At 33.8% G+C, this 10,447-nt stretch overlaps 1 protein-coding gene across 3 annotated transcripts; it reads left to right on the top strand.

Annotated features, from left to right (window-relative positions):
• Positions 1 to 1,408: 1,408 nt before the first annotated feature.
• Positions 1,409 to 7,203, top strand: LOC101958066 (olfactory receptor 8G1). Of its 3 annotated transcripts, none has more exons than XM_078045137.1 (2): positions 1,409 to 1,443; positions 6,270 to 7,203. In XM_078045137.1, the coding sequence occupies exon 2, from the start codon at positions 6,373 to 6,375 to the stop codon at positions 7,201 to 7,203; it is 831 nt and encodes a 276-aa protein (XP_077901263.1). In that variant the 5' UTR covers positions 1,409 to 1,443; positions 6,270 to 6,372. The 3 variants fall into 3 exon arrangements, with proteins under 3 accessions (XP_077901263.1, XP_077901262.1, XP_005339563.2); XM_078045136.1 differs by lacking the exon at positions 1,409 to 1,443 and adding an exon at positions 2,204 to 2,210 and having other exon boundaries at positions 6,275 to 7,203; XM_005339506.3 differs by lacking the exon at positions 1,409 to 1,443 and having other exon boundaries at positions 6,265 to 7,203.
• The last annotated feature ends 3,244 nt before the right edge of the window (positions 7,204 to 10,447 follow it).

Here is a 10,447-nt window from a genome sequence, read left to right as displayed (position 1 = left end):
AATATCCATGTTAATTGCTTTAGTTTTCACAAGTTGGATCCCTGGGAAATGGAAATCCTTGGAGACAGTTTGCGTACTATTATTTGGTACCTGGCATATCTAAATCAAGAAATAACCTTTAGAGACACCAACCAGAACTTCTCTGGTAATTGTGAAGTTGAGGATGTTTGCTACACAGAAGCTGAAGAAGGATGAACTGAAAAATAAATATTGGAGATGCTGACTGGTGATGCAGACAAACATTGAAAATAACTCTGAGACTGAACACCCAGAACCTGCCCTCTCAGCTGTGAAGAGTGCAGAATGATGGGAACCTATGACTCTCAACCCCATTATTGCTGCTGTTTGCAAATGACAAGTAAACTTTGATATTGAGATTTTGGCAAAAGAAAGGTAAGTGTGCTTGTCCCATACCTGTGATTTGAGACTATTAGTTTAGGAAATAATCACTGAAAATATAGGCAAATATTACATAATGCCTTCATTTATTTAGTTATTCAAAGTATAATTTTTATACTTGTCATTTTATTACAAAATATTTTTTAAACCTCTTACAGTGTGCTAGCCCCTTGTTATTTCCTAAGGATAGAGAAAGTAGGTCTGGTCCATCACATGGCTCATAGCATGGGTCAGAGTTTAAAAGTGAGCTGTTTAGAAATTAGTTTGTCTAGAGTAGAAAGTTCCAACCAGTTCACTGAGTTGGAGGATGTTTTCAATTTAAATAAGATTTGAAAAGAAGTAAATATTTACTGGACCACAGAGATAAAGGTGACACAGTAAGACTATCTCATGTAGAAGGAACAGGGGATGAAAGGTAGACAGCTGTTAAATATGAAATGAGGGAGGAGGTAGAGGAACTGGATTAACTGAAGTATCTGCACACGTAACACGGAAAGTTGGTGAATATTTATGAGTTGATAATTTCAGAAACAGCAATAATGAGCAAAGTTTTTAGAGGTACATAGGTAACTTTCAGCAGAATTAAAAATCAAATATTTATTGGAGCTACTCCACAGAGATTACGTTTTTTCTAAGGGACAGTGCTAAGAATATAGGTGAATCAGAAACTTTTGTAGTTCGATGCAAACATGTTCACATTTTTACATTCAGCATGTTTTGTTAAAGCTGTAAAGTCTCTAGGTTACTCTGATGATAAACAGTACCGGAAAACCTTGGATTAATAAACACCTTCTGTGTTAAATTGTACTTTACATCTGACTGTAGAACAACAGTCCACATTACTGTGTCTCAGCCCCAGTCAGACTAGAAGATACCATGCCACTGCTACTATAAAATGAGGATGATTTTTTCTGTTCCAGATCCTATTGAAGTATTGGATTTGATATAAAATTCCTTGATTTGAAATAAGATGGATTCTAAAGTTAAATAATTTGTTGAATCTATATATGAAACTTAAGTGGAGACAGATTCCAGGAGAAAGGTGTGCAGAACAGGAAGGTATCATTTCATTCATCTTGAGATTGTAGAGTCTGATATTTGTAAGTGCTTAATATTCAGTATCTTAATTATACTCAAATATTAGGCTAAGCCAACATTTTCCAAAAATTCTGAGAGATCTTCAGAAGTAGCCAATGAATGCCTTAGATACTTATTTGGTGTCTTAAATTACTGCTTATCTATTTAGGAGTAACATATAGTCTATCTATAAGTCTGAGGGTCTTAACATGTAATACAATATTGAGTGGTCAAGTCATAGGCCTGGTCCATCCAACCCCTTATTAAGGGTTTCTTTAATTTCTTTCAGAATTGTTTAAAAGTTTCAGAGTATAAATTTGTATTTGTATGTTAGATTTATTTCTAGGTGTTTGTTGTCACCCTGGTGCTATTTTCTGGGATGCCATAATTGAATTTTTATTTTGTTGCCAGGTTTTTTTCTCAATTACATATTAATATAATGTTAAACCACAAAACAAAGAAAAGACCACTGACTCCAATTGAAATTAAATTAAAGCAAGCTTGTAATTCTGACCATCCAGGGCTGTCTTTCCTGAAACCCATGGGAACAGAAGACAGCACCCCAGCTCTCTAGAAGCACAGCTTTATAGCACAGAAAGTTGCAAAAAGAGGAGGTGTCTTGAGAACTTACACATAACAGGATTTTGACAGGCATAGCACAAAGGCACGTAGTAGGTTTAATGCTTCAGCACTTAGGGAGTAAATTTAGATCCCCAAATCAGAATTTATGAGGCGTCATTAGAGCTTCAGAGAGGGTTGCTATCTGGTCAGAGAGAGTCAGGCATGAGTGAGTTCAAGGCACGGGCAGGCATTCCAAACAAGTTTAGAAATCACAGTAATTTATTAATTTTTCTTGCTTTTGTGGCAAGACGGCTCCCAATCTTAAGAAGGAATTAGGCTGGGTTTATCAATAAGGACATATAATTATGAAAGGGAGGCAGATGGAGAATGATATGATTTGCAAACAGTAACCAAAAATAAAATATGACACACACATATCTGGAAAAAGAGGCTTTAAGCAAAGCGCATTACAATATATCAAGTTGGCCAATCCATTATAAAACAAAAAGGGTTTGATCCAGGTTTGAAAAAGTAAAAAGAAAAAGAAAAATCAGAAAATTTGTGGAGATGTTGCCATATCTTCTTCAATAGCTATGGAACAGTGGCTCAAAAAATTAACATGCATATGGAAGAACTAAACAACATAATTACAGAATTAGAAATAATTGAAATATATATATGAATATATGTGAATGAATATATTTGTATATAATATGAAGAAGATATTCTTATTGGGAATATTTGGGAAATATTGGGAAAATTGTTCATATACTCTATTATAAAGAAAACCTCAGCAAACTATAATTACTTAGAAATTTCAAAGTTTATTGACTATGGTGAAATTATGACCATTATTTTAAGAAGGGAAGAGCCAAAACACAACACAGAATATCTGTAAATTTAACAAGAAACTTATACATAATCTGTGATATTATGAAAAAATGAAAAAGAAATTGTAAAATATTTCAAAATAAATATTATTTTAAATTTGATATATTAAGTTTGTGAGATGCAGTTAAATTAGGACTTAGAAGAAAATCTCTAACTTATGTTAACTAAAACAAAAATCAAAGTGTTGATTTAAGTTTCTACTTCAAGTACTTATGAAAATCATACCAAATAAATGTGTAAAAATTAAATACACTTATTTGAAAAATTTAAATAGCAAATATATAACTCATAAAATTAACAGAGTCAAAAGTTGATGTGCTTAAACTGGTGAATAAAATTGGACAATTTCTAGAATGAGCAATAGAGATCAGAATATTCCCAATTTAGCCACATTGAAAATGTAAGAACAGAAATTACTGCAAAGTCTATAATTTAAGAAATCATTACTAAGAACAATTGCAATGTATCTTATCATTTGCAAAGGGGTCAAATATGTTGAAATTCCAACTTAAGAAAGCTGATAAAAAAGAAAATCTTATAGTAGTATTCTCCACAGAAATGTAGTCCATTTCTAAAAATTCTCAAACAAAGAATATTTCCAAATATTTGAGGGAAACTTTTTCCAAAAATAAGAGTGTTTTAATATTTGTGTCATTACATGAATATGTGATCTGTTCCTTTTTAAATACCAAGTAGCATCCCATTGTATATGTAAACCTCAACTCTATTTCTTTTTGTTTTTGTTTTTTGGAGGCACCGACAGAGGTTTATTTAGGAAGGTAGATACATATTCAAGGGAGAATGCAGGCTGCCTTGAGAATGAAAAAGCAGGCTGACTTAGGCTGGGGGTCCAATATTTATAGAAGAGCTGTATCGGGGGCTGAACTGCAGGTGGATCCAGAATGGAACTGCACAATTTCATGCCAGTTTTCTGGCTTATGTATTTCTTTCATTTTACAAGGGCTTTTGCCAAGGGCCTTGGCCAATAGTTGAAATAACTTGATTCTTCATTTCAATGGCTTGAGGGCATTTCCCTTAAGATTGGGTATTTCTCTCTCTTTATCCTAAATACTTATCTCATCCTCATGTCCCAGACTAGGTTTCTTAATCTTAAAGGTTGATGAGGTGTGAAGATCCCTCTTCTATGGCTGCTTTAGGTTGGCAAGGGGCAATAACCCTGCCCAGCCAGGGATCCAAAGTCTCATCCTGACTATTCTAAGAGAGATAGACACTGGTCTCAGTTGCAGGGATGGGTTGATATTCTTGTGAACCTCAACTCTTTCATCTTTTTCTCTGTTGATGAACATTTGAGTGTTTTTAATCTGGTTGTTATGTGGAAAGCTATTGTGCAAATTATTTTTTAATTCTAATTTGTTATATATGACAGCAGAATGGATTACAATTCATATTTGTTGTGCACATTTTAATACTAATCTCTCCATAGACAAAAGTTTACATTTCTCTTGAATGAAAACTGAGATACAGATAGATATATTGGGTTATGTAATACATGTTTGTTCAAATGTATAATAAACTGACAAACAATTTTCCAAATGGTTACCAATTTCGTATCACCACCAACATTTGGCATTTTAAAAAATTTGTTTAACCCATGTATGGATGTATAGAGATATTTCCTTTTTCCTTCACTGATCAATACTAACAACATATTTTAATATGCTTATTGACTAGTAACATGTATTTTTGTAAGTTATCTGCTCATATATTTTGTTTATTTTAAAATTTTAGTTGTTTTCATTTTATTACTTGTACATATATTTCATATATTTTGGGTGAAGCCCTTTGTTAGGTTTATGTATTTTTTCATTTCATTGGCTTATTTTTCTTTCTTTTTTTCACTTTTTCAGTTGAGTACATTTTGACATGTTATATATACATGGAGTATAATTTACTCTAATTAGGATCCCATTCTTGTGGGTGTACATAATGTGGAGTTTCATTAACTAATTTTATAATTGTGGTTTTTGTTTGTTTTGATTTTTGTGTCTTTGTGTGTGTTTGTGTCCTTTCTAAAAATCTTAAATTATTCCAAGATCTCAAAGACTTTAGTTTTTTCTTCTAGATATTTTGTTTTAATCTTTCTTTTAATTTTTCTTAAGTTCAGTATATTGAATGTATTATGACAAAATTTATTTTAGTCTTTCTGCTTATATCTATGAATTTTCTTGATGGTTATGAGGTCTAACATTTCTACATTTCTGACACTTCACATTTTTAATAATGCAACTCTAGTTCATTTGGGATTTTGCTTTGGTGTATACAAAGATCAAATTGTCTATTGATGGTTTAAGACAATGGGAGACATTGCTTAGAATTATATGTTTTCCCGATGTATGTTTCTGCATTGTATTTTATCCTAATTCACAAAAGATAAAGGAGTTGAATGGAAAATGAAGATATGAAAATGTCTGCTTTGTGAATTAAATGGATCAAAGTAGTTTGTTTCCAAACTGATACAATGTTTATAGGTAATAACATGATCATGATATTGCTCATAATCTGATGAGGTCTCTGCCAATTTAATTATGAAGTAAGTGTCACATTTATTCTCTATACAGATATAAAATTAAGACAAAAATGTCTATTTCACTCTTAAGGGTTTCAGTGAGTAAGTGAATGGGCTTATGAACCTATGTTATTTGACTTTAAGGCCTGGGCATTAACCACAATTGATTCGTTTTCCTTCATGTGTTGGTTCTAAGAAACTGGCTAAATGTGAGCTAACCCACTAGCAGATTGCACAGTAGTTGTTACAGATGTTGTTTAATTTCAATAACATTTGACAAATCTAATGATTTGATGGAAATGCAGACTTTTGAAGAATTATTTTAAAAAATTAAAATAACTGTGATAGTAAGAACTTTGCTCACAACTGGCAGAAACTAAAAAGCCTTAGGCAGATTCTGCCCTCTCCAAATTGTCAGCCTGTTCTTCCCATTGACATTGACTTCTCTAAATATTTAGCTTTGCAAGTGTCAAGTAAGAAATCCTGGCTTGAAATCATTGAAATGTTCAAAATAGGAGACACTTTAAAAGAGCTCAATGTTTTTAAAAATGGCTAAAATTTACTCCATTATATGAAGTACATTTGTAAGAAGTACATTCCATAAGTACATTTACAATTAAAAATAATTCTGAATAAATATTAAATTGTGACAAAGATTATTTATGTAAACTGAGCCAGTTTATCTAGAGGTCAAAGAGATACATAAACCAGAAATCATACATATGACGAACTCTTATGTATATGGAAAAGAGTAACGAAGTCCCTCCAACAATCATGGTTTCTGTCTCCCTTTCAGAAACAGAATAAAGGACAGGGCAGCAGGAAATCATTCCAAAGTGACTGAGTTCATCCTGGCTGGACTCTCAGAGAAGCCAGAGCTTCAGCTGCCCCTCTTCCTCCTCTTCCTAGGAATTTACATGTTCACATTACTGGGTAACCTTGGTATGGTCACACTGATTGGGCTCAGCTCTCACCTGCATACTCCCATGTACTTTCTCCTCAGCAGTCTGTCCTTGATTGACCTCTGTCATTCCACTGTGATCACTCCCAAAATGCTGGTGAACTTTGTAACAGAGAAGAACATCATCTCCTACCCTGAATGCATGACTCAGCTCTACTTCTTCCTGCTTTTTGCTGTTGCAGAGTGTTACATGTTAGCTGCAATGGCCTATGACCGCTATGTGGCCATCTGTAGCCCACTGCTTTACCATGTCATCATGTCCTCCCAGACCTGCCTTTCCCTGATTTTAGGGGTGTATATTATAGGTGTGGTTTGTGCATCAGCTCATACAGGCTGCATGATTAGGATCCAATTCTGCAAATTTGATGTGATCAACCATTATTTCTGTGATCTTCTTCCCCTCCTGAAGCTTTCTTGCTCCAGTACCTATGTCAATGAAGTGCTGATTTTATTTTTTGGCACATTTAACATCTTTGTCCCAATCTTGACGATTTTTGGATCTTACATCTTCATCATAGCCAGCATCCTGAGCATTCGCTCCAATGAGGGCAGAGCCAAAGCCTTCAGCACATGCAGCTCCCACATTGTAGCTATTGCTGTCTTCTTTGGTTCTCTAGCATTCATGTACCTTCAGCCATCATCAGTCAGCTCCATGGACCAAGGGAAAGTGTCCTCTGTGTTTTATACAACTGTTGTGCCCATGCTGAACCCCCTGATCTACAGTCTGAGGAATAAAGATGTCAATGTTTCCCTGAAGAAAATGCTACACAGAAAAACATTTCTGTGAAGAGAAATAATGTGTGGATGATTTATTTGATCTAAGTCATTGACTTCATGTTATGAATCAATATCATGTAGTTTAGTCTATTTGTAAATATTTTCCTCATTTGCTAGGATTTTTGATATTATTTCTCATGACTATGGTCTTTTTGATTTTTTTCTCAGCATGGTTCTATCTCATGTGTATCATAGAAGAAAAAATTAGAAGAAATGCTAATAATGGCAAATATCCTTATAACCATTAGTGCTAACCCCCTCACTTTACAATTCTACTATACAATTGACAAAAACTCATTTCTCAACTATAATGAAAATGACATCTTCCAAAGTTGATTACCACCCTTCTTTCTTTCATCTATATAAGCTGCATAAAGCTTATAAATATTGTACTATAATTTCTAGCTTTGGGGCTCCCCTTTCTTCTATATGTCCTATTTGTCTAATTTCCAATAACCCAATGTGGATGACAACCTTTCTGCATACCCAGAGCAGAATATAATTTATTCGGGGCTCCCCTTTCTTCCATATGCCCTATTTGTCTTTCTATTTTTTTTCTCTCTTACTTCAGACTTAAACAATACTTTAAAACCTAAGTTCAGAGAGACATATGTTCAGGTCGTGCCCAACCCAGTATACCTGAGGGAATTTCCCTTTACTCTTCAAATTTGCTCTTCCCTGACTATTTTCTTTTTTTCTCTTTCTAAATTGATTTTTTTAAAAAATAAATGACAGTAGAATGCATTACAATTCTTGTTACACATTTAGAGCACAATTTTTCATATCTCTGTTTGTATATAAAGTATGTTCACACCAATTCATGTCTTCATGCGTGTACTTTGGATAATGATGTCCATCACATTCCACAATCCTTGCTAAACCCCTGCCCCATCCCTTCCCTCCCACCTCTGTGCCCTATCTAGAGTGTGTTTATTTCTCCCTACCCCACTATGAGTTAATTACCTCATATCAGAGAGAACATTCCCTGCCTATTTTCCAAACTGCACAGGATTCTGCTCCTGCCACAGGTCCTCTCTGTATATCTTGCTTACTGCCACATCTAGAACCTAGAACAGCTGCTGCCACCTCTTAACTCCTTGACAATTTCATCATTTTCTTTTTTTTTTATGAAATATTTCAAGGAAAACTGTAATCTACCCAATCCTATCAGCATCAATTAATGTCTGGTCATATCTCTATGGATTTGCCTGTGGTTTTAAAATTATTTTTTGCTGTTCAGAACCCTTATATTTAATTTTGGAGAATTCCTCAGGGGTTTGTAAGATAACGATGTTTTGACCTATAGTACACAAGCTTTAGAAGCTTTCATCCTGACATACTTTTGTGGCCAATCCCAGGGGAGGTGTGGTAATTTACGAATGCCTGATCTCCTAATTCATTGAAACCTATGAATAGTCAAGAAGTCCCTACAGCAGTACTTAGTTTTCCTTGATTTTCAAGCATGTCACATAGGCAAGTCAAAGAATTATAAGTGTATCTGACACATGGTAGACCAATTTAACAAGTCTGAAGGCAGATAATTGAAATTCAATAACCCAATCTGAATTACAGCAATTATGCATACCCAGAGCCGAATATAATATATTCTATGTTGCCATTGAGAAATCTATATCCTAAGTAGATATTCAGCGAGATATATAAATATATTATAATATGCTTGAAGTGGGGGAGGAGAATATTGTATGATTAATTGTAATGACCTATATTGTCATATCCAGGAGAAATATTTAATTTCTTTTTTCTTGATGAGGATAGTTGTTTTTATCATGTCACCGGCCATGCAGCCTATTTTATTATTCATGTTTTCACAGACTTTTGCATCATGAAAACTGTAGTTTGTCCCAGACATTAGTGGAACGGCAGGCAGAGATTGTAGATCTATGGTCCACTGGGAACACTAATAGTGTGTCATATGTTACATTTATCATACCAAGTAGATTTCCTAATTGCCCGAGCAAATGCTAAATTGATTGTGGACTCTGAATCTGAGCTAGAGTCAATCTTTTTTTTTTCCCACTTGAAGCTGAGGGAAATAATGTCTCTCAAATTTTGGTTTATATTCTATAACTATGTTACCCCTGGATAATGTGTGAGTCATCTACCAGAATTTGTTTTAGAAAAAAAATGTACACGTCAAAGCTATAGAGATGTAAAAGTTATTTCCTCAGAAAATTCTCTCTGAAAAATCACCTGAATAAATTTTCCATATTATCTCTTTCTTTTCTCTCAGAGAAAACAATAGTTTCTTTTTAGTCTTTACTGCTTTTGAAAACCATATGATGATTTGAATGTTTGTTCATTATATTTCCCTTGTTTCAGTGGACTCCAAAGGAGAAAGAATATACACTCAAACATTCATTAATGATCATACAAGACTCTCATGGTTTCCCATGTCACATTCTCTCTTTGCCTCTCATTTCAGCAGACATGAGGAACACTTTTTAGTCCTTTGTAATCCAAGAACCAGCCTTCACTTATGGTATGTTGCTTCAAATCAGCAACTTGAGCTTTTAAATTTTACTCTGGAAACTTCTTTACAACTCCAGGTATCCACTTGCCTTTTTTACAAGTGAGTCCACTAGTTCTTATGCATATATTAGGCTTACTCAGTGGGGCAGTATATTGTGTAAGGACACTGTCCATCTTCCTGTTCCTCAGAAAGATCATCTAGGAAAACACCATGTGCACCTGTGTGCATCTATCAGGATGTACTGGAAAATTAAGCCACCATTGCCTGTAGCAGCATTTAAATAACTTGCTCCAACAGTAGCTCTTTCCAATTTTAACTCAACTTTGCAAATATTTCTAAACAATTAACAGACTAATTCCAAATTAAAAAAAATAAAGTTTAAAAAACATTTTATTTATTTTAATTGATATTTTATGTTTATTATGCTTACCATATTGTGTATGCGTATCTCTCTATATATACACACAAATATATACAAACACACATTGTTGAGGTAATTATCATATGAATTGCTTTATATTTTGACTTTTTGTAGTGATAATGCTTAAAATATACTCTGTAATATTTAGGAATGCAACAAATGGTATTAAATATAATCAAACTTTGTACTCTAGATATCTTGAATTTATTCCTTCCATTGATTGGAAATAGTATATCCTTGGATCAACATATGTCCTCTACCCCCAGTCACTAGTAACAGCTTTGTATTTTCAACTGTATTGAGAACAATTTTTCTAGATTGCACACATAAGTGAGCTCATGA

Source organism: Ictidomys tridecemlineatus, chromosome 4 (assembly GCF_052094955.1).
Source record: "Ictidomys tridecemlineatus isolate mIctTri1 chromosome 4, mIctTri1.hap1, whole genome shotgun sequence".
Classification (NCBI taxonomy): domain Eukaryota; kingdom Metazoa; phylum Chordata; class Mammalia; order Rodentia; family Sciuridae; genus Ictidomys; species Ictidomys tridecemlineatus.
The sequence above is the reverse complement of the archived record's forward strand: the minus strand, read 5'-3'. Positions and strand labels throughout refer to the sequence as shown.